The sequence below is a fragment of the Rattus rattus genome, chromosome 11, assembly GCF_011064425.1.
Source record: "Rattus rattus isolate New Zealand chromosome 11, Rrattus_CSIRO_v1, whole genome shotgun sequence".
In the NCBI taxonomy this organism is placed as follows: domain Eukaryota; kingdom Metazoa; phylum Chordata; class Mammalia; order Rodentia; family Muridae; genus Rattus; species Rattus rattus.
Genome location: NC_046164.1, coordinates 60171585 through 60196289, shown reverse-complemented (window position 1 = coordinate 60196289; position 24705 = coordinate 60171585). Strand labels below are relative to the sequence as shown.

The 24705-nt window shown below is 36.0% G+C and overlaps 2 protein-coding genes across 3 annotated transcripts in view; one reads left to right on the top strand and one right to left on the bottom strand.

Annotated features, from left to right (window-relative positions):
* Window positions 1–20259, top strand: part of Ncapg (non-SMC condensin I complex subunit G) — a 31977-nt gene extending 11718 nt beyond the window's left edge. Inside the window, exons 12-21 of the mRNA XM_032916207.1 lie at window positions 3663–3773; window positions 5029–5148; window positions 8564–8785; window positions 10260–10441; window positions 10940–11114; window positions 12512–12673; window positions 12893–13028; window positions 13322–13393; window positions 15673–15742; window positions 16640–20259. Of these exons, the coding sequence (XP_032772098.1) occupies window positions 3663–3773; window positions 5029–5148; window positions 8564–8785; window positions 10260–10441; window positions 10940–11114; window positions 12512–12673; window positions 12893–13028; window positions 13322–13393; window positions 15673–15742; window positions 16640–16754 (1365 nt within the window). The 3' untranslated portion in view covers window positions 16755–20259. The remainder of the gene's footprint in view (window positions 1–3662; window positions 3774–5028; window positions 5149–8563; window positions 8786–10259; window positions 10442–10939; window positions 11115–12511; window positions 12674–12892; window positions 13029–13321; window positions 13394–15672; window positions 15743–16639) is intronic.
* Lcorl (ligand dependent nuclear receptor corepressor like) overlaps window positions 18861–24705 on the bottom strand; it is a 131558-nt gene continuing 125713 nt past the window's right edge. Inside the window, exon 7 of one of the 2 annotated variants that reach the window (XM_032916205.1) lies at window positions 18861–19064. In XM_032916205.1, the coding sequence (XP_032772096.1) occupies window positions 18890–19064 (175 nt within the window). In that variant the 3' untranslated portion in view covers window positions 18861–18889. The remainder of the gene's footprint in view (window positions 19065–24705) is intronic. The other variant, XM_032916192.1, reaches the window with a different exon arrangement.

The following is a 24705-nucleotide window of genomic DNA, read 5'->3' as shown; positions in this document are numbered from 1 at the left end:
AGAAAAAATACTGAGTAGCTATGTTATTTTTTAAAAATTTATGTGTATTTTAAATTTTTTTTAATGTGTATGAGTGTTTGCCTGAATGTATGCATGTATACCATGTGTGTGCCTGGTGCCCTTAGAGGTCAGAAGAGAGCATCATATCCCCAGGAACTGGAGGTTCAGATGGTTGCGAACTGCTGTGCGAGTGCTGGGAATGGGACCTGGTCCTCTGCAAGAACAGCAAGTACTCATAACCATGGCTTTACTATTTATTTTTAATGAAACACTCGATATTTCGTAGAATTTTAAGGGTTTTTTTTTTTTTTTTTTTTTTTTTTTGGCTTTTAACTTATTGACAGAAATTTAATCTCTTAAAGGATGATTTTGTACATGAATTTTAGCCCAAGATGGAATGATATCAGTTTGTGAATTTTATATTTTTAACGGTCTTGCCTTTGTATTGACTTATTTTAGATTTGTTTATTTATATAAGTACACTGTTGCTGTCTTCAGACACACCAGAAGAGGGCATCAGATACCATTATAGATGGTTGTGAGCCACCATGTGGTTGCTAGGAATTGAACTCAGGACCTCTGGAAGAGCAGTCAGTGCTCTTAACTACTGAGCCATCTCTCCAGCCCATTGAACATACTTATAAATTGCACTTTGATTTGGAGAATGCTTAAGAGAGTGCTTATAGGAAAGTTTACCATACATGACAGTTTTAGAGTTGATTGTGTATCCTTTTCTAGTCATAAATATATCCTAAAATAACATCTCACTTTCCCAGTGAGGATGACTTATTTTTATAGTTTATTTATATTATATTTCTATAGTCTGTGTCTTGTCCTAGGCTTTAAATTTGAGAAAAAAATTTAAACAGAAACCTAAGAATAAAATTAAAGATTTTCAAATTAAGAAAATATTTGGACAATGTCGTGGTGTCTACCTGTAATAGTACTGAGTCAGAGGGGGAAAATCTGGGTCAAGGCCAGCTTGGGCTACATAGGTGAGGCCCTCCTTTAAAAATCCAAGAAAAGAAAAAGCTTAGTAAAGGCCTTAGGTTTGATTCTCAGCCCTGTCCTAAATACACCTGCCCCCGCTAAACGATAAAGCATTTGTAAAGCTGGTTTGCCTGATTAATAATCTGTTTTGAGTTCCTTTGAACATTTAGTGTCTTTTGTCTTATTTGAGAGCTACAACTATTGTAATATAATTTTAATATAATAGATGATGTGATCAGGAAACTATAAAAATGTGTTTGAAAGATATGTACTTCATAATTTCATGTAGGATGCTACTGGTTTTCCTCCAGGAAGAAATAGGTTAACTAGAGATGCAAATAAAATTAACATGTTAGACTTTTCATTGTCGTAAGATACTAACTAAGAAAACAGTTGGGAAGTGTCTTAGTTTTACTTCTGTGAACAGACACCATGACCAAGGCAAGTCTTTATAATTGGGGCTGGCTTACAGGTTCAGAGGTTCAGTCGATTATCATCAAGGCAGGAGCATGGCAGCATCCAGGCAGGCATGGTGTGGGAGGAGCTGAGAGTTCTACATCTTCTTCTGAAGGCTGCTAGCAGAAGACTGACTTGCAGGCATTTATGGTGAGGGTCTTAAAACCCACGCCCACAATGACACACCCACTCCAACAAGGCCACATCTACTCCAACAGGGCCATACCTTCTAATAATGGCACTGCCTGGGCCAATATACAAACTGTCATAGGAGGGAAGGAGGGTTTATTTGAGTTCATAAAGTTTTAGAGGTTTCTGCGAGAATTGAGAGGTTGTTGCAGAACAGAGAGGCTCCCATCCTGACAGACAGGGGCCAGAATGCCTATGCTGTTTGGTGGTGGTGGTGGTGGTGGTGGTGGTGGTGGTGGTGGTGGTGGTGGTGGTGGTGGTGGTGGTGGTGGTGGTGGTGGTGGTGGTGGTGGTGGTGGGTTGGGGAATGTTTGTGTGTGCACGTGCGCGCGTGCATGCGTGTGTTTCTTTACTGCCGTATTTTTTTAGGCCTTGTATACTAGCCTGTGAGGTAGTGTCACTTGCATTCAGGGTGGATCTTTCCTTCCTTTAATTGTCTTTGGAGACACCCTCATACACATCCAATGATGTGCTCAATTAATGTTTACTAGCTGCTTCTCCACCCAGTAGAGTTGGCCGTCAAGATTAAGCATATACACCTAGTACTATAGAACACATAGTGTAACCTAGTAAGTTAAAGGGCGTTTTTCCCTTGTGGTAGTCTAGTTAGGTGATTATCTCTTCAAGCACTTTACAAATGTGAATTCATTTTTCTTACAGTCCTCAAGTCCCAATGGTTTCAAAACTAATAGTTACTATAAAATGATACTTTTAATGCACTTTGTATTGTTTCTCCTTAATGAGTGGTTAAGGAAATGTAGATGTTGTGATGGTAAGTATGATGGCACAGAGTTTAAAATAAGATGCTTGCTGTGCTTTAAACCTTCCAGTTTACATGGAAAGAGAATTGGAGAGGTAATAGGCAAATCAGAGGAAGTGTTATGGGCCAGATAAATGTAAGGCCTTGCATTGTCCATATTAAAGAATCGACCTTATTCAGAGATGATGGTGGATACAAGGATATTTTAAAGAATAGGATGAGTACTCTGTAATACAGGGTTAGTATTGTTTGAAAGTAGATTAGAATGATAAACGCCTAGATGGTCATACTTCTTGGCAGAGTTTCAGAAGTATGGCTTGAGATGATAGCATTGTGAACCAGATGATGCTGAGTACAAATAGACGTGACCTATGTCAGAGTTATTTAAGGTCTAGTAAGGAAGAAAAAGAGAATCAATCAAGAGTTTCTTTGGTCTCCTTTTGCTTTGGACAGATGAAAATAGATGGTCATGATATGATGATAGAGTGTACGAGTTAGACATTTAGTAATGGGTTAGTTCCATTTTGGATGTGTTGAGATTGAGGAGCCTGTGAAACATGAAAGAAGAGTGTTCTAGAAGAGGCTGAATACACACGTCTACTTACCCCAGATAGTGATTCTATGATAGACTGATGACGATTATACACCAACGTCCAAATTCTTAATCAGTGTGTTTTTTTTGGTTACTTACAGAAATATGAGGGGTTACTTATAGGAGCAGAAATAAGTGACTCAAAGGACAGCTGTATTACTAAAGGTCACCTCAGTGAGGGTGACAGCTCATAAAGCTGAGAACCTGGAGTACAACATTATACAGTCTGCTGGTAGCAGGTTGGAGAGTGTTCGTTCTAGGTGCCTCAGTTGGTCTAAACCTCTAACAGGCAGTTCAAATGGTTTCTGCTTCTTACAGGCAGTCGTTGAGTCTTTGCAGGTGACTTCTCTGAAAATTTTTTCAGCTCTTACTACTTACTCTGGCAGGGGAGGGGCCTAGTGAATCTGGTCAATTTCAGAAACTTCCCGAATCTGTTTTGGGTTGATTAACAATCCTGATTAAAGTGTCCTTTTAGAATGGAATGTTTCAATCTAGGAGGAAACTGTTACACAAAATTGGGCCAGCTCATAAATGAAAAATAAAGTTGTGTGGTGAGATAAGGCTGCCAAAGGAACAGAGTAACAGTATGCACAGAAAAGGTTTCAAGAGAGCAGTTGTTTAAGGGATGGTAAGTGATGTTCTTACTAATGATGGTTATTTTGTCTTTCATTTTAGAACGATGTGGAAACATTACAGAAGTGTTTTATTTTGTGTTATGAACTGTTGAAACGGATGTCCATTTCAACTGGAATTGGTGCAACCATGAATGGGATCATTGAATCTTTGGTACACTGCTGGCCTTTGAGACCTTTTATGCTCTTCTACTTTATTATATAATAATTTATAATAATTATTAATTAATAATTTAAAAATTAATAATTAAAAGACAACCACTTTAAACATCAGATAAATATAATGAACTATGTATATCCATAGTGACTACTTCATAGGGTGAAGAATAATTTAAATAATACATTTTTATAAAGTCACTTTTAAATAAAACATAAGCTATTCATAGGATATGTTTATTGAATACATGTTATCTAAGAAATGCTTGAAATATAGTGTACATAAAATACAAAACTACAGATAGCCATCCTGGGTTTTCTGCTTAAGTGAATGCAACATTGTTAAAAAATAAATACTATATATGTATATATATATATATATATATATTGCATTTATATGTGTGTGATATAACAAAAAAGAGGCCTTCAGTGGGCGTAAGAGGGTCATGTGATGGGAGGGAGGGGACATGAAAGGGGTTAGTTGGAGGGAGCAAAGGGAAGTGGGAAAAGTAATGTATAATGTAATTAAAACAAATATTACTTATATTGCTTAGGGTATTGATACTGGTTATGAAGATTTATATGGTCATGAGTGGGTTTAATAATTGAAGGTTTGACCTATTCATGGAAAATGATCCTGCTATGATATTTAAAAGATACTGTGTGAAAAAGAGGGAAGAAGACTTAAAACAGTAGTTACTAAAACAATGTTTAACTGTTAAAAACTTACATTGATACATGCACTTTTAGAATTTCTATTCTCCATCTCTTAAACGTAGCAGTTTTAAAGATGGGAGAATATAAATTTATCCCACTACTAATTCTTATTATTTACAGTCTATAGCAATATTTTGAGTATATAAGATTAGGCATCAAAATCAGAACAGTTGAGCAATGCTAAAAACAAAGCGAAGCATGGTCTGCAGTGAGACCGTAGTACTAAGATTACATTAAGGAGTTCTGTCTCATTCTGTTCGCAGTGAGAGAGAAGCCTTGAGTCAGTTTTAGCAGGTATGGGAGGGTTACATATTGATAGGAAGGAAAATTGTTCTGGCTATGTTCTATTTAATCAATTTTATACTTACCCCTTTCATTTTTTTTTTTTTTAAACTGGTGAAACTTTGTTATATCAGCATGGAAATGAAATACCCTCACAAATTCACATGGAAATCATCATTTTGACCATGATTTTAATATGGCATTGTAAATTTCTTGCCTTGGTTAAAATTATTTTAATTTTTATTTTGTTGTAGATTCTTCCTGGAATAATAAGTGTTCATCCTATAGTAAGAAACTTGGCTGTTTTGTGCTTGGGATGCTGTGGACTACAGGATCAGAATTTTGCAAGTAAACACTTTATATTGTTCTTACAGGTAGGATTTATTTTATGACTGTGTTTCTTGAAATGCTCTTATCTCTGGTGATATGTTAAAATTCTGGGTGTGTTCAGATGTTTAATTGATGGATTGTGGATAATCTTTAGGGTTTTAATTTTTATCTTGATAGTTTATAAAAATGTCTTCATAGAACAAGATGGGGTAACAGTTTAAGTTGAGTCATGTAGGTTATATGAGTGCATACTATGTGCTGTCACTGTTCTTGGCTTACAATAAATATAGTAGGTAAATGATGAGGAGAACTAACCTGAGTTTGTGCTGTTGGAGCTTGTTTTCCTGAAGGGGAAACAGACATGTGTTGTGCCAGCTAAGCATAGCCAGAACATAGCAGCAGCAGCAGTCGTGGGAGTGAGGTGAGGCAGAGAGCCTGTGCCTGGGATGCTGGCCTGAGTCTTACTTTGACATTCAGACACATAGAGGAAAGTTAAAAGACTAATCCTTATAAATACTTGAAAGAATGCTGTCTGTCTTTCTTTCTCTCTCTCTCTCTCTCTCTCTCCTTTCTTTCTTTCTTTCTTTCTCTCCTTCTTTCTTTATAAGATTTTTTTTCTTAGATATGTTGTTTGTGTATATATGCTATGCTGTGTAGGTTACTCATGGAGGCCCAAAGAGGGCACTGATCCACTCCTGTTGGGGTTACAGGTCAGCTGCCTGACATAGGTGCTCATATGAACTGAACTTGTGTCCTTTGCAAGATCATAACTACTCTTAACTGCTGAGTCGTCTCTCCAGCTCAGACATTTTATTTCCTTAGGAGAGAGAATAGAGGAGAGAGGTCTTAGGGGTAGGACTTTACTTGGCCTATTTAAGGAACAAAAGAACATATGGCTAGGAAAGTAAGCAAAGTGAAGTCTAACAGGAGAAAGAACATGATGTCCATGTGCTTCAAGAACTTACACTCTAAAAATACAGAGATCCATTATGAATGATTCAGGGAAGAAACTATGGTGCTTTTGTTTTTACTCTTTCGTCCCCAACCCACCCACCACATACCCTTTTACCTCTTACAACCTCCTTTCTGCTTATTTCATGTGTCCTATTGTTCTCCCAAACCTTCCTTTTTCTTACTTGTGCATAGCCCTGCCCCACTTATATACCTACATATAAATACTGTTAGCTTAGGATATGAAAGTCTAACAGCTTAACTCAGTTAATACAATTGTTGGATCTGGCCTTTTTTTTTTTTTTTCAAATTATTTGAATGATAGCAGATTCAAGGGCAGAATACCTGAAGTTTGCCTATATTTTGTATAGTCTGAGGTGTGATTTTTAATTTAAATTTTTTATTGTTTTGTTTTTTTAAAAAGTTTACAACAGGGTCCATGATCAAAAGAAGATAACTACTAAATAGATTCAATCTTGTAATCTTTAAAAACATTTTTTAAAATTATTTTTGATTTTTATAAAAAAATCCTTGGCTGTCCTGGACCTTACGTTATAGGCTAGGCTGACCTTGAACTAAGATGTACCTGCCTCTGTCCCTAGGCATTAAAATTGTGTGCCACCATGCCCAGCTGTATAAAATATTTTTTTCTTTTAATTATTCTCAAGGCTTCATTGGAAGGTTTTTTAGATTAGTCTATTTTAGGATAAGAAAAATTGTTAAACTGTTAATAATAAAAATTGATATAATGTATAAAGTTCTGTTAGAAAGGCAGCGGAGGGGGATTATTTTCTTTTAAACTCTTGTTAGGACTGACTATTGGTAGCAGTCGCTGCGTGTGAAGGTCTGTGAGAGCGTTAGAGAAACAGTGATGTGGGGCTAGTGGCATGTTTGGAGTTTCTAGAGCCATCATAATAACATGTTAAGAGAATTTGGGTTTGGCAGATTTACAGGGCTCATTCTCAAAACATGGAGAGGATATGTTCAAGTTACATTGTATAATATAGTTAATCTTTCATAATAGAATCCCTCTACCCCCATGGTTTTGGAATAGTTTTAAACTCAAGATAGATTTCAACCATTTGTGTGTATATACAGACATCTATGTTGGATCTTCCTCAGTTTCTCTTCTAACTCTGGCATGGATCTCTCACTGAACCAGGACCTCCTTATTTGGTTAGGTTGGTCAGCTAATGAATTCCAGGGATCCACTTGTCTCTGTGCCCCCAGTGCTAGGGTCATCATTGTGCATTGCTGTGCATGTTGCTTCCTGTGTGGTTGCTGGCTATCTGAAATGAGGTCCTCATGCTTAGGCTTGAGAGGCACTGTATGGACTAGGCCATTTCCCTAGCTCCCTAAACTGCTTTATAAGAGTCTACTTGGTAACTGAATTCATTATTAATGAAATCTGAATTTCCTAAGTGACAAGAAAAATTTTTCTTCAAAGAAACTTAATAGTACTGATATTGTAACAAAGGTTTTTTTTTCTCCCATCTTTATTAACTTGAGTATTTCTTGTTTACATTTCGATTATTATTCCCCTTCCCGGTTTCCGAGCCAACAATCCCCCTAACCCCCCCCCTTCTGTATGGGTGTTCCCCTCTTTATCTTCCCCCCCAACAATCACGTCCACTAGGGGTTCAGTCTTGGCAGGACCAAGGGCTTCCCCTTCCACTGGTGCCCTTACTAGGATATTCATTGCTACCTATGAGGTTGGAGCCCAGGGTCAGTCCATGTATAGTCTTTGGGTAGTGACTTAGTCCCTGGACGCTCTGGTTGGTTGACATTGTTGTTCATACGGGGTCTCGAGCCCCTTCAAGCTCTTCCAGTTCTTTCTCTGATTCCTTCAACGGGGGTCCTATTCTCAGTTCAGTGGTTTGCTGCTGGCATTCACCTCTGTATTTGCTGTATTCTGGCTGTGTCTCTCAGGAGACATCTACATCGGTTCCTGTCTGCCTGCACTTCTTTACTTCATCCATCTTATCTAATTGGGTGGCTGTATATGTATGGGCCACCTGTGGGGCAGGCTCTGAATGGGTGTTCCTTCTGCCTCTGTTCTAAACTTTGCCTCCCTATTCCCTCCCAAGGGTATTCTTGTTCCCCCAAAGGTTTAAATTGATTAGAATGTACTGTATTAATTTTTTTTGATAGGCAAGCAGAACAATTTATATATAACAATGAAGATTTTCTGGATCTTGGAAAAATGGTAAAACTTTATCATAGTTGGAGTTCTTTTTTTGTCTGTTTTGTTATGAATGGACCAAATAATACAATCCATCTGGACACTGACTCTAAATTTTTTATCCACTGCAAAAATTAAAGACTAATGCCCAGATGTTATGAGATAAATATACTTCTTCTTTAAAGTTAAAACTTTAATTATACTTGTGAAAAATATTCACACTTAACACTCATTGAGATTTAACTAAAAAAGATACTGATTTTATTTAAGTTATAGAATTAAGTTGTTTTACTGAAATTTTTGGGGGGGGTCATGTCTAATTGTAGGTTTTGCAAATTGATGATGTCACAATAAAAGTAAGTGCTTTAAAGGCAATATTTGACCAACTGATGATGTTTGGGATTGAGCCATTTAAAGCTCAGAAAGTTAAGGCCGTTCACTGTGAAGGTGCAGAACTTAGCAGTCACGATGAACAAGAAGAAGATGCTGAAGACACGGCCACAGCTAAGAGTGTTCTGAAACTCCTCTCTGACTTCTTAGACAGCGAGGTAAGAAGCTGGCCAGCCACACAGTTGGGAAGCATTCGCAGCAGTGTTTATGTTCTTTACTTTTGTACTCGTTTACTTTTGACACAATTTTATTTTATTTTAAAAAATCTTAATTTAAAATTTAAATTTCACATCTATTATAATTTTCATTATCAAGTTAGTATTCAAAAAACTGAAAGTGCTTTTGTCAGTGTTTTTATCACAGTAACAGAAATGAAATTAGAACAGATTGTAATTGAAATTACCATAGTTTTTCTTTTTCAAAAATATTTTTTTACTATTTAAAACAAGTATTAAATTTATTTTGTTTTTTCTTAATTTTCTTTTTGGATTGTTCGTTGCTGCAGTATTTGTGTGGTATGTATTTAGCTTTATAACTTTACTCAATTGGCTTATTAATAAGTAATTTTGGAAAGGGAATTCTTGGGATTTTCCGTGTAAAACCATGTCATTTCTGAATAGGTACAGTATTAATTCCATGTCTGTTATTTCTTATTTAATTGTTCTACTTCATCTAGTACAGTGTTGAGCACCAGCCATTAAGTGTCTGAAGCAGATGTCCTTGTCATGTTTGTGAGTTTAGGGGTAAAGTTGTGAGTCTTGTTAATTATTGTGGTGTTAGTTATAGAGTTTTTCATAAATATCATTTATCGTTTTGAGAGAATTACTTTCTATTCTTATATTCCTGGATATTTTGTGTTTATATCTTAATAAAAAGATACTTACTTTGTCAAATGTTCTTTTTGCTTCAGTCAATATGGCCATGAAGGATTTTCTTCTCTTGGATATGTTAGTATAGTATTGAATATTACTGGGTTTTCATCTGCACCATCAGTGGGTTTCTGTGTGCTCGTGATGAACAGCCCTCTCACTGTGCTGATGAACTTGGTTTGCTACTATTTTGATTGAGAAATTTTCAATTACTTTCATAAGTGATAGTCATCCTAGTTTTCTTGTGATATGTTCTTTTCTTTTTTTTTTTTTTTTTTTTGGTTTTTTTTTCAGAGCTGGGACCAACCCAGGGCCTTATGCCTAGGCAAGCACTTCTCTACCACTGAGCTAAATCCCCAACCCCTCTTTTTCTTTTTTACCATATATTCTATTGTTTACCTCAGTTCTAAAGTTTGTTTCCCTTACAGTCAGATTAATTGCTCTTTTGTCATTAGGGTGTAATTTAGGTTATCGATTTGAGGTTTTTTAAAAATGGAGATATTTATTACTGCAGAACTTCCCTGAGCACTATTCATTGTAATCCTGTGAATATTTTATTTTAGTTCTGATTTTTGAGACCGTGATATTCTGTAGCCCAGGTTAATTTAGAACTTACTGTGTAGTCAAATCTAGCTTCAAACCTGCAGTGATCCTACTTTTTTCACATGCATAATACGATTTTAGGATAGTTATTTTAAAATATCACACATAAGCTTAAAAGGAAATGAGATAAAAACTTTCTAATGAATGTCCTTTTTGCTAGGTATCTGAACTCAGGACAGGAGCTGCAGAAGGACTAGCCAAGCTGATGTTCTCCGGGCTTTTGGTCAGCAGCAGGATTCTTTCTCGTCTTATTTTGTTATGGTATAATCCTGTGACTGAAGAGGATGTGCGACTTCGACATTGCTTAGGAGTGTTTTTCCCCATGTTTGCTTATGCAAGCAGGTAGTGAGCCACTGATAAAATCTTATTTAAAGTCAGATTCAGCTCTCCGCACCTGAATTATATCTATGCCATTTTGTTCTTGATACACTTTTCTGTTGATGAATAAGAATAAAACATACATTTCTAAATTTATTTTTTTTTTTTTATTTTTTTCTTTTATTGGATATTTTCTTTACTTACATTTCAAATAACATTTTTATATCCAGATTTTTTATCTTTCCTGCATATATAAGGTATAAAAGGAACTATATATTTTCAATAGAGACATTTTATGCATATTTTAGAATTAGAATTTTTCTCTCAAATAATATTTTGCCAACTTGCTTGTAATTGGAGGGGTTTTTTTTGTTGTTGTTTTGTTTTGTTTTTATTTTTTTGTCAAATCATTTCATTCAGCAGCTTTAAGTTGGAGATGGCAAAGAGGTTAGTGGCATCTGAAGTCTTCAACAGAGCAGTTGTCCTTGGCCTTGTACTCAAAGTTCTGATTGCTTTCAATAGGACAAATCAGGAGTGCTTTGAAGAAGCCTTTATTCCAACTATACAAATACTGGCCAATGCTCCAGCGTCATCTCCTTTAGCGGAAGTAGATGTCACAAATGTTGCTGAATTGCTTGTTGATCTGACAAGACCAAGTGGATTAAATCCTCAGGCAAAGAATTCTCAAGATTATCAGGTATATATGGGAGCAGATATAACTGCATGAGGATCATTGCATTGTTGATTAAAGAATCTTTCTCCTGAGTTTTTTGAAATCATGATAGTCTATATTTTATTTATATTATATTTAAATTTACATTTATCATTTCCATTACCTTTCTCCCCATTTAGCAAGGTTATCAGTGAAGTAATGACCTGTTACTACATCTGCAAATGTTGGCTTGCTTGTTATGCTATTAATACTGAGGAGGGAGGACAATTTAAAAGTATTTATCTCAAGTTTTTTTTCTTTTAACTGAAGCACATAAGTGAACTACAAACTCATCTATAAATTATAATTAAACTGTTTTAAAATTGAACACTTAGAAACTTGATGTGTTAATGATTTTAGATGCCAACTGCAATTAGATAGTTTTGTTCTGTTTGTATATTTATTTACTATTTAGTGACTGCTCTGCTTGAGTCATATTATATGTTATTGGGAAGATTATATTACAAAGGATATTAAGCAAAATATATTAAAGAACAGAGATTAGCCATCAAGTGCTTTTGGACTTCAGGAATATAACATTCATTATAGGAGTGATCTATGTATCATTAGTTTTATTTGCCTTGTTGTAAAACTCATTTGAGTTTTAAAAATTCACTTGGGCCTGGTTGGGGTTTGAGAAGTGGTTTGAGTAAAAAGGAAAGATGGATATATAAAGGTGATAAATGCAGATGATTATATGAAAGCTGGAGTTGGCTTTATTTGTAGTTATATGTAGGACTTAGTAAAGGGTTAATAAGATAAGATTTAGTTACCAGGAAGACTTATTTAATGGTCACTTATGGTTAGAAGAGATGAAGTTGTGAGAAGACTTGGGGAAAGTTTCAGAGGCAAACGAGATAGTAAAATCTGAGAAAAGTCTACAGTCTTAAGTAACAGTAGATTTCATCGAATTCTTGGAAAAGTGAGCAGAGTAGGCTGGGGCATAGGCTGGATTGAATTTGGCATGTAAATAAGAGTTTCAGTTGATTTATAAGGAGTTCCAGAACTGAGATGTTCTTTGCATTGCTGAAAATTGAAATACGCTGTGCCACTGCGGTGCCTTTGCGCTGGTTGGCTCGTCACCGGGTGAGGGCTGACCTTTGGCGGGGGAGGGCAGTGTGAGTTTGGGAAAGGCCCACTTTTCATCAGCATGGATAGTTTCAACAACTGGAAAATACTTCAATCCTAAAGGGGGTAGAGACCTGATCCTTGTAATAAGGAAGGAGCTTCTTTTGGAGGCAGGGAGGTGTAAATTTAGGGTGAGACACTATGCAAGTGAGACTTCTGCCACATAGCTAGAAATACTGTTTGATATAGAGAACTGTATGCATTGTGATGAAAGTATTTTTATTTTATAGAGCTTTTTCTTTTTAATTTTTTAGGCCTTAACAGTACATGACAACTTAGCTATAAAAATTTGCAATGAGATCTTAACAAATCCATGCTCACCAGAAAATCGGGTTTATACAAAAGCTTTGAGTTTGGTAGAACTCAGTAGCAGTGTTACAAAAGATCTCCTGCTTCTATTGGATGAGATTCTGGAGGTAAAGCAGATTTTAATACTCTTGAGTAGTTTGTGTTTATACATATATGGTGGAATTTAGATAGATGAATTAAGTAATATGTTATATATTCTGCATGTTCATTTGAACTATCTTTTCTTCATGAATTTTATGTAATTGAAGAATGTTTTCAAACTTGATATTGGCATATAACTTTGAAAGATTACTTAATTTTCCATTTCCCACATCCCCCACCCCCAGCAAGTAACAGATAGGACATGTCTGAGAGCCTTGGAGAAGATTAAGATTCAGTTAGGAAAAGGAAGTAAAGAATTTGACCAATGTGTGGTAACAGAGGATGCCAATACAACTACAAAGGTTCTTCAGGATGAAAATGGTAAATACATACTGACCTAAATATCTATAAAAGTATATTTTTTGGTTTTACTGAGATTTTTATTTTGTTTAAATTTCAGAACCAAAACCCTTTTTCCTAATAATCCTCTTGATAAAAGCTATTAATCATGTGTTTATTCTACCTTTCAGTTTCTTTGAGTATATTTCTTCCTGTCTTGCCAGGAGCTCTTACTTTATAGCATTCACACTTTTGGAATGGTGATTCTTTATAACCATTCAATAGCTGTTAATAGGACTGTCTTTTGTATTTTTGTATGATTCCACGTATGGAAGAATATAGGACTCCTGCGAGGAATGTAAAAGGAACTCAAGCATCAAAATCTACACAAGGAAAAACGAACAGAGGTAATGTGTGCATAGACTGCATCTTGAAATACAGTTCTTTTCAAGTGAAAATACTTCCTTATCTTTACCTTCTTAGGAATAAGACTTTTTGAATGTCTTGGGAATACATAACTGTTGTACTTCTTTCAGCTGATGGGGATTATTGCTTTTACTGAAGATTGTAAGGTCATTGTTGTTCCATATGCTTTAGAATTAAAAAATATATAAAAAATTATACCATAAAGGGCTCTTTGAGGATAAATTAATAGGTTAAATTGCCAGGCATGGAGAACACAACTTTAATCCCAGCACTTGGGAGGCAGAAGCAGGCAGATCTCTGTTTTTAGGTCAGCCTGGTCTACAGAGTGAATTCTTAGACAGCCAGGGCTATGTAGAGAGCCCAGTATCAACAAACAAGGAAAGGAAAAAGAGTTAAATAAGAGTTTAGTATCAGTGTTAGAAGTGTCAGTACTTTTTGTGTGAATGAGCATTTTTTTCCCCTCCCAAGTTTTTGTATTTTTTAATTCCTTTTCCTGATCCATTTTCATTTTTAACCTTTTCCCAAGTGATATCCAACAGCAGAATATTTGTTAGAATAAATAAATGTTAAATAGTAGGGGACCATTTTGAAAAACATCTGAAATTCAAGGCTTTTTAAATTGTTTTATTAATTCCTTATTACAAAAGCAATGCATGCTTATTACAGAAGAATAAGAAAGTACATCCAGGCAGACCTACCATCAAGAACACTAATAGTCCCACCCATGAGCCAATATGATTTTAATTATTGAAAATAGTTTTATGGCTCTGTTCTAAGTATATTTAATCTTCTCTAGAATAGAATCTGGCCATAACATTGTTTCATAACAAACCAGTTATTTAAACACCAATTACTGGATATTGTTCCAAATTACTTCCATATTTTTGGATGTTTTCTTGGGGGTTAATACATTATTGAAGGCAAATAAATAAAATATGAGGGGAAATACATAACAATGAATAGGATATACAATTTCAAATAAATTGTCAAATGAACAATTGATTTTGATCAGATTACTTTTAGTTACAGAATAAAGTGTGAAAACTCCAGTTTTTTATAGTCCAAACTTAATGTATACATGCTACATTTTATCTTTCATAAATGAAGAACATTGAAGGCCAAATTTATTATGTCTCTTTTTTTCAGAATAGGTTCTCATATATCCTAGGCTGGCTTCAAAGTCACTCTTTTGACCTTGAACTTGTGATTACAGGCTGGGAATATAGGTGTTGGATCAGCATGCTCCATTTCACATGGTTGAGCAAACCAGGATTTGTACGCACTAGGCAAACACGCTACCCACCGAGCACAGCCCCTAGTCCTTACTTTCAACCTTGTAGAATATAACAAATAAACCCTGGTAAATAAAGGTTCTTATTTATTTTAAAACATTGAATTATATTTATGAACACATTTGACTTTTCTTTGTATAAATTTAAGTATTTTACAAGCAAGCTGTATCTTGCTACTTAAGTTTCGTTTGAAGCCAGTTACAATAATGCCAGAAGTTATAACGGCTGCTCCGGAGGCCATGTGAGGATAGCTTGAGGCCATCAGTTTGAGGCCAGACTAGCTAAGCAATGTAGTGCTTCAAAGATAAATATTATATATAATAAAAGTACAGTTCCATTTAGAAACTGTTCATTGATTGAGCTTGCCCTTGTAATATTTTTGTTAGTTTTTCCATATTAACTCTACCTCTGCTGTAAGAGAAAACTGTCTTCTATGTATGTGATTATTTATGTGTGCATAAGTATTCATGTGGAGGCTCCCTAGTCACAGTCTGCTTGATTTTGAGACAAGTTTCTCAGTGATCTGGAGCTCTCCAAGTAGGCTAGGCTAGATGGCCATCTAGGGAATCTAGGCAGAGCCCCTGCTTGTCTCTGCCCTCCCAGTGCTGGGATTATAAGCATGTGCTACCACACTTCACTGTTATGTGGGTTCTGGCACTTAAACTCTATACTTAACAAAGCCAGAACTTTACCAAATGAGCTACCATAGCTAGCTGAGATGTTTTTGTCACCATATGCGGTGACCTAAAGTTTTCCTCTTTGTTACATATTTGTAGTTCTCATCCAAAGAAATTTACATAAATTTTAGTATTTCTCCCTCCACTGTGTATTGAGAGCATCAGAGTGGATAGCAATAAGGAAATGTGTTGAAAAAGATTGTTGTGCTGAAAGTAAAAGATGGCTTAGAAACTAGATTTAGAAACATGAAACCATTAAAAAATTTGCCAATAAGTTATGCTGTCTTTAAGGACGGAGAAAAGCGCCAGTTTCATCTAAGACCGACAGGAGATGCCAGACTGCTGGGCCTGACTCTGAAAGGTGTGTGTGTCATGGATTTCCATAAGACATGGAAGGTGCCAGTTTCATTTTGCTCAGAAGTAAAATAGAATTTTCTTCTGAGAGAAACTTTGTATATTACAAGATAGTAAAAACAAATTTATCTGTGATCTTGGTAAATAGTGTAAAATTATCTAGAACATTTGACTGATGAAGAGGTGTATATTTTTATTAGTTGGCATCAGCTTTAATATATTCTCTTTGTATTGAGACCAGGGTTTATTCCCATGTATTCCCATGTATTCTGTTTGTATGACCTTGTATATGTGACTCTTATGTTGCTTTAGATGACATTTGTATTCTTTCAGTTACAGTTCTGCTTACAACTGTTATGTACTGTGGCCCGTGTTGATAGTTTTCTTTCAGTCGCTGTCAAGCCATGGTTGAGCTTGAAGTTTGTGGCTATCTTGCATTCGTTTAGTCATTGGTATTGGGCCCTCCCTGTTTCCTTAGACTAAGCCTTGGTTAAAGTGCTTTGGGGGGGACCTTACAATGTCTTAGTAATATACTTAATAAAGATGACATGTACTGTTAATTCAGTTGAATTCTAACTCCTTTAGGACGATAGTATGATTCCTATGTAATTACAAGCTTCACTGTAAAAGCTTGGTGCTTTTCTTCTTTCCCTGTATGTATGGCACCAGGTATTGCCAGTAGATTAAAAATTACCAAATTAGTTAGGTTTTCTGATTCACTTGGCAGGACAGCCATCCAGCCATTGTTTTTTGGTTATTGCTTGAAATTTTAGTTTTAAGCTTAGTTATTAGACTCAGGCTATCTATTACACTATATTGTAATGTCAGAAACCAAAAGCTTTATTTATAAATATTCTGATTTTTAAAGCTTATATCTAAATGAATGTCTTTTTAACATGTTTAGTGATCATGAACCACCATCAGAAATGAGGATGAGATTACCCAGACGAGCCAAAACAGCCGCGCTTCAGAAAAGTAAACTTAACCTCGCAGAGTTTCTTAATGAAGATCCGAGTTAAGGGAGCTGATAAGGATGGAGTCCTTTGAAGTTGTGCTTCTATCTTTGCTTTAATAGTTATTATGGAAGAATCAGAAATACCTGCTCTGTTTCTGCAAGCATGAATGATGCCACATGAGTTCACCATCTGTTAGTGTCGTCCATCTGCACGGATCCAGATTTGTCTTTATCAGGACATTAGGTGGGCCTAGAAACCTGCTTTTAAATAGGTACCCTATGTGAACCCTACGGAACTATGACATTTTGGAAAGATTTATAATTAGCCCAGTAGCTTATATTGAGAAGCTTAGACAAGCTGTAAAATAGGTGAATATGTCAGGCATCAAACAAACGGCAATGAAGGATGAAGTACATAGAAAACTGCTCTGACCACTGAGAACCAGTATAATGGACAAAGCTCTCCGTATTTACATTAAACCATGGCTTTGAGAATTGCATCATTCCTATACTGAGGATTTATTTGATAACTTTACCTCAATGGTAATTCCTCTTCCTAAATCTTTCCATATAGGAACACTAGTTTATAAATGATTCTAGACTAGGGAGGTGTTCACACACACAAATCATGAAAGGTACATTGGGTTTTGGCACATCAAAATATACTTGAAAAATAAACAATATGAATGGGGAAAAAGTTATAGGAAGTCATCTTTATGTATTGATTATGAGCACAGTTTCTTCACTGTTAAATTTCAATTATCTTTTGAAATTGTTGCTGTTATGAAACATAAATATTTTGAAACTTGCATTGTATAAAAGTAGTCGTTTTTCTTTCTGCCATACCCAAAGAAACACCTTTTATTTGGATAAAAATGTCCTAACATGAAATTTTTATTAATTGTGCTTCTGCTTCTTAAAATTTGTCAGAGGTCATTTTAACAGATGCTCTGAGATGGAGTGAAAGGTAATATTGCTGACTTTGAGAACCAAAAGGCTATTCTATATACATAATATGTGCTTTATAGAACTCAGAAAAGGAGTCAAAGTTACAAAGCAAGAATGCTTATTAAGCAAAAGGAAAAGCAGATATGGTAATGAAATAAACCAATGAAAAACACTGTTGTTCTTCATCTCTTGGCTATATGTCTTTTCCTGTGCTTCATATTTCTTATTGTTATAGTTCTTGTTAAATCCCTGTCTTAGAATAAATTGGTGGGGAATAGGAAGTAAGCAGGGCTAAAATGGCACATTAGTGTGGTGTAAGGGAAAGCCACTAGGAATGAACTATCATCTCATTTATACATGTGCAGAGTAGCCAAAAGGAAAGACGCTGTGATCACGTAGACACTACCAAAGTTTGCTTTTCTGACTTTAAGCACCGACTTTTTCATTAGCAGTAGTTTTACTACTCCGACTTTAGACAATAGCTGTGGCTGCAGGGAACAGCATCAGCATTACTAAGGAGTATTATCCTGTTTCTACAGGATACCCCTGTAAACTTTGGAGCAAACTGCTAAAGTACAATAAAATCAACAGGTATAAAAACAGTTACCTTTTTTTCCATTCAAAACTGTGAACTTAAACCAGTGTTCTTGTTTCCCGTTGAGGCACACATTTGCTGAAGAGTAAACATGCAATTGTGCCATTGCTCTTATGGCCCACAGATGAGAGGTTTAATTACAGAAAGAGAACTGAGAACCCATTTTTTTTTAATGAATGAAAACATGCTATTTGATAAGCTAATCAGTCTTTTTCTATACATGTATAACTGTAGAAGAGATACACTTCTGACCGACACCTTTGCCCTTCCCAGTTTGCCTCGAGGTAGTTGGCACCCACCTGTTACACAACTGTTCATGGGTTAGGTCATTGTCACACATCTTTACAATACTAGCTTCCTAAGTTACAGAATTGTTATATGTGAAAACTGCACAGAAATAGAACTGGGCAATTAACATATTTAAGCTAGGGCATTAAAAAATTCACCGATAAAAAGAGAACATCAAAATCTGCTTTTGTTGCAAAACCCCACAATGGTCTTGTGTACTGTATGTAAAAACAGAATTATAATAAAATGATTAATGCTAATGACCTAATATAAAGACAGATCACAGGACTAGAAATATGTTAGTATCAGTTGGTCTTCATGAGAATGAATATTGACATAGAAAATAAAGATAGTGCAAGGGCTGCAGACTAATTGTCTTCATTTTTGAGAGTTTGGTTATGAACTGTGCAGCTTGCTAGAGATGCTGCTGTTAGACTCCATTCAATAGGATGATTAAGGCACATCTGAATGGGGCTCAGAGGGCAGCTTGCTGTGTTCCCATCACACAGATCCACTTTCTCATCAGTTTTCATTTGTAGCATGCTGTAAAAAAAAAGTGTAAGGCATTTTAAGTTTAAATTTCAAATTGTCGACCTTGTAGAAAATTTTGGAATACTTTGTACTCTAAAGCAGCTAAGCAAACTGTATATCATCCTGACACCACTAGTTCTGTAGCTGTCTTAGTGAACTGAGTGTGATGAACTAGATCATGTTTAAGTATGTTGTGTGCACTCAGACACCTCAGTACAAAGGCCATCAGTCACTGGATTACATTAGTTGACATAAGAAAGGCATTTAACTTATTGGCAAGGTTCAACTCCTTAGTATCAGAACTACTTTTAAGAGAATGAACATTTGTTAGTTCCTGCCGTGTTCTAAGCTCATTCACATGCAATAATCATTTTAATTTCAGGAAAAGGCAGATATGGTAGTGATATAAACCAATGAAAATTACTGTTGTTCTTTACCAATGATAAATTGAGTCTCAAAGTTAAGTATAAATAGTGACGTCATACTGTAACTGGTGTGGAACTAGAAACCTTTTTCGTCTTGCGTCCTCTGTTAGCTTTCTACTGGGCTGATTATCATTGAAACTAGACAGAAAATAGGCCTGTTTGGTAAGAGAGAGTTGGGTTGTCTATCCAGTCTTCTCTAGTAGCCAGCTTAACACAGGGGCTCAGGCAGTGCCAGCAGGATAATCAGTATCCTGCTTCCGACTACATGTAACTCCTTTTCTTCTCTCTGCTTGCCCGCACATCCGTCCTTCCTGCCTTGGGTTCTTCCCTACACTGTTTTACCAACACTGGCCCACAGTCTGTGCTTGTCTTTTGTTTGTTTGTTTGTTTGTCTCCCTCCAGGCACAGTCCTTTTCTACTATATTTTTATTAAAAATAAAACTTCAATTATATAAAATTTCAATTTATATAATTAGATATTAGCAAAATAACAACTATAGGTTATCTTATTAGTCATAAAATATACTAAGCAAAAACATGTAATTAGTAAATATAAATATATTTAAAAATTTAAAATGATAAATGACAGAAAGATCTAAATGACAATTACCTGAAATGTTAAATTTTGAAAAAAAAATCTTGGTTTATTTGTTAGACTGAGGTACCTGGGTATTTCATGTCTTGTTTTTTTTCCCAAGTTAGTGCGACATTGGTGTTTTTCATACTATTAGAATTGTTACTAGTTTTAAGAAAAATAAAAATGGTATTTTTATTTGCTGTAATTTTGTTTTGTTTATGTATTATGTATGTGTTTTTTTGTTGGTTTGTGCATATGTGAGTGCCGTCTTTCAGAAGTTATCAGGAGTTCTTTGTGAGGTGCCTGACTGGCATGTGGGACTTGAGTCCTCTGTGAGAGGAACTATGTCCCGTTTACTGCTAAAGTATCATCTCTCTAGCTACAGAAACCATCTCTTTGTTATTAGATGATTTTGACTTCTGCTGTGTTACTGGGTGGGGACTGAACCTAAGATATGCTGTGTTTGGCAAGTGATGTGTGTGAGTGAGTGGCAAGTGTCAATGAATTACTGGTTAAAGCAAGTATGTAATATCCATCTTTCTGAGAATGTAAGGCAAGCTATAGAGGCATGTTGATGGAAGTGGGCTGGCAGCTAACATACAAGTATAACGCTAAAGAGAAAAAAAGTCATGGTCACAAATTAAGTTTTGTTTGACAATGATGCCTTTATCTAAGGAAATTAATATTTTCATAAGTATAGTATTCTTTTCAATACTTTAAGGAATTTTTTTTAAAGTTAGTTTTCTGGAGTGCTATTACTACAGAAACGACAAAGGGTGCAAAAAACTGAATAGTGAAAAAATACAAGAAGTAAATGCTTTACTATAGGACTATTAATGTGCATACTAATATGTTGAATTCATATAAACTACTAGGAAGTTCTGAAGATGCTAATTGTAAATCCTTGACTTTATAAAAGCAGAATTATCCTTGTCTATGTTTATTTGTATGAAAAGATGACACCTTGTCAAGTTAAGCTTGAGCGATTTAAGTTGCTTTAAAAAATAGAGAGCTCTATATCTGTTAAAATGTGTAGCACTGAATATTCTAGTCAAAGAGGAAGCTGGAGGAGTTACTTATCCTAAATCAGGTTTCTTCTATCAAAGCAGTCAACCTAATGAGGTGAGGGTTGACTGAGACATAGGGACTCTCAAGTGGTTATGCACACTATTTCAGTGTTCGTAATCTCTTGGGTCCTAAGACAGTTTATAGAGAGTATGTATGTGCATTTGTAATTGTGTTTTGAGGGTCATGGAATTTCATTGCTAGAACCGTGGTGTCATAGTAAATTGCAATTTTGGTTATGTGACATCGTCTCACAGTAAATTTTGTTAGCTAGACAACATTCAAAGAATAGTAAATTTTCATATGATCTACATGTCTGAAAATTTCATTTATAGAACAGTTGTTACAGACCAGGCAAGCTCTGTATGAAAAGTCTTTTCTCGGTTATCTCATTCCCAGTCACCATATACTAAATGTTATCTACTACTTTAGTTATAATTCTGCCATGATTCTCTCATGTTAATAGCTACCACTTAATTCTCACATTTCTTATGATATACACGTTCATTAGGCAGCAAAACCATGTTGAATACATAAAACTTCCTTGTAGCATCAGCTAAGTAAAAAGCTTGATTCATACCCTTCAAGTATGCAAAGTGGGAAAAATGTTAGGGCATAGACAGAAATGGGATCCACGTCTGTCTCTTCAAGAGGATTGAGAAGTCACTATGCACAGAAAAACTGGATTTTTGGCTTGTGTAATGATTGTAGTGCTCTTGGCAGCATCAGATTTGAGCTGGACAAATGAATTCTAGACAATTTGAATGACTTTGCTCTAAAAATGTTACAAATATTCTAAATACTTAATATGGCCAAGCTTGAATCTATAGTTTAACGTCAACATGAATTTATGCAAATATAAAGTTGTCAAATTGTGTAGTCCCACATTTCTGATTTACTAAGCAGTTAATCAAGAGAAGGAGTTTTGGTGTGCTGGAGTATGATTTTGGAAGTTAGCACAAAGCAAAGCTTTTCCATTCCATGAGGAGCCAGCACATGGTCACCAGTTGGTCTATATGGTGACTGCAAAACCTTAACCAAGATCTTGTATATTAGGAATGTAAGACCTATGGTGTCTGTCTTCAGAGCTTAGAAAGGACACCGGGAGAGAAGTTATTCATGAATTACCAGAAAAACCAGAGAAGCAAGCTACTGCCAGCAGAGTGGGAAGGCTATAAGGTAAGAAACATTTGAAATAGGTCTTGGATGATGAAGCTCTTAATGTAGGGAAAGGAAACTCCAATTCTAATCCCATGCTTAGTTGAGTGCATATTTATTCAACTGTCCACTTAATGGGATGATCAATAAGTGTATTTATCACTGGGCCACTGACTATATTCAGAATAGTTCCTCAATAAATGTGAGCTAATGTTACCCCTGTTAAAATCAAAGGGTACAAGTGTTTTCTCTCATGGTAAAATATGGTCATTTCATATGTGATGTTTCTGATATGTCTTGGTAAGGCGTAACTTGAGTGGAGAGGGAATACAAGGAGGCTAAGATCTAAGCTATTCACTAGGAATTGCCAGTGTGACTATGGACACTAATTTGAGTAAGCTTTCTTGGTTGGCATACTGAAAAACATTATAGTATTTTTTCTTTAATGTCCTAATTTCAAGTACAAATTTCCACTGAATTGGCACTGAGGAATTCGAAAGTGTAGTTAAAGCAGAAAAAGATGACAGGAGTTTTAGGAGGTAGGGATTAGTGGGAGGTGGCTGAGCCATGGCTGCTCTCTTGAAGAGATTAATGTTTAATCTTATGTCCTGCATAAGGCTTTATAGAAGCAAGATTAGCTGTTTTAGAAGAACGAGCCTGGCCTCTTCATGGTCTCAGCATTCATCCTCTTGCCTCTCTCCCTTTCCCCTTTTGAAGTCCATGTTAGTTGAGACCATAAGACCATGCTCTCAAATCTTCAGGACCATGAGCTAAGTAGACTCCATTTCTTTGTATAATACCCACTTTTGAAGTATTGTGTTACATAAACACAAAATCAAAGAATCTTAGATTTATGATTTATTCCAAGTTTAGAAATATCTTTCAAATTTTCAAATATAAAGCTGGCACAAAATCTGCTATACTAGTAAACCATAGTACTGATAGCAAAGAAATTCATAAGAAGTCTAGAATAAAGTACTAGTTTTCTTCTCTTCTGTTTTCTTAACAGCCCCAGAAAAGCAAACACTTATGTGGATCTTACTGTCAAATTTTTGGACTTGTGTATTTAATTTGAAGTATTTGTAAGACTGGAGAAGCTAGAAGGAGTATTGGTGCAGGAGAAGGGTCTTAAAGGTTCGGGAGCCTAAAAGAACACAGGTGTTATCCAGAGAAAGATGGGAAAGGGGGCAGGAGGAGGGTAGGTTAGAGGTGGTGGTGCTAGTGAGGATAAGCAGTGCCGAAGCTCTTTCAAAAAGTCTTATGGAAACCTAGAATTTTATAAGCACACACACACATGTTCATATAATTTGAATTGGCATTACCCTACATAGGGAATATGTTTTTAGGCTGCCAAAGAAAAAGTCCAGTGCAAGTGTGGGATGCTCCCTCCCCAAGCTGTTGCCATTGCTGTTGGTTGTCCACCAGAACTTGATGGGAAGACCATAAACATTGCTGAAGACCACACATTGGCCACAGGACATGGAGAATCAACTTGGTACTGACCATGAAGCTTCCTCTTTGCTGGCTTGCTCTTACAGGAATGTGCTATGTAAGGCACTGGGTGGTGGTTGACAGTGGTGGGTACTTATCAACAGTTTTACCCAACTGTGAACCTTGTGAAATGCAATGACTGGTGTGGCAGGATATGCACATGGATACAATAATGGCACATATATTATGGATTTAAGGTTTACTCTGTAGGAGGAAACATGTCTGTTTCTATAAATTGGGTCAAGAACCCATGGTTGGGTAGCTAGCTCACGGGACCTATGGGTAAACCTACTCTTGTTCTGGTAAATGGATATAATATCAAACTGCTTTCTAAATTTTTACCTTTATACCCTTTGATTATTGGAGCTCTCAGACCACATCAGAGATGTCGATTTGTGAACAGTGATTAACACAGAAATCTGTACCTAGTTAAAGCTGTCTGTTAAGTGTTGAGCCACGAATGGGACATCTGTATCACCTCTTACCTCTGTAATGTTCAGCAGGCATCAAGAAAGTGGAGGGGGAAGAATTTTAAGCCAGAATTTCACGGAGGGTCAGAGTCAAATAGCATCTTCTAGACATGACAAGACTGCAGTACTCAATTTTTTCCACATAAGATCAAGCCTGTCAACATGGTAGCATGGAGGGGAAGTGGTTCATGTTTGGTTTCAGACCCTGGGACAAGGGACTAAGGTGGATATCTTACCAAAACAGACTTGGCTTCCAGGTTCTCCCAGCATTCCTCAGTTCCTACCTGGCATACCTTGCCCCTAGCCCTGTTTTCAGCCCAGGGGTTTGGGCTACCTTTCCCTCAGTCTCTTCTCTGTATAATCTGACAATTGATATCCCTCTGTGTTTGCTTTCTATGTGCATACTCTTCCTGTTTCCCTCTCCATTCTCTCTTCCCATGGTGACTTCTCTGTCCTCCCCTGGGGCC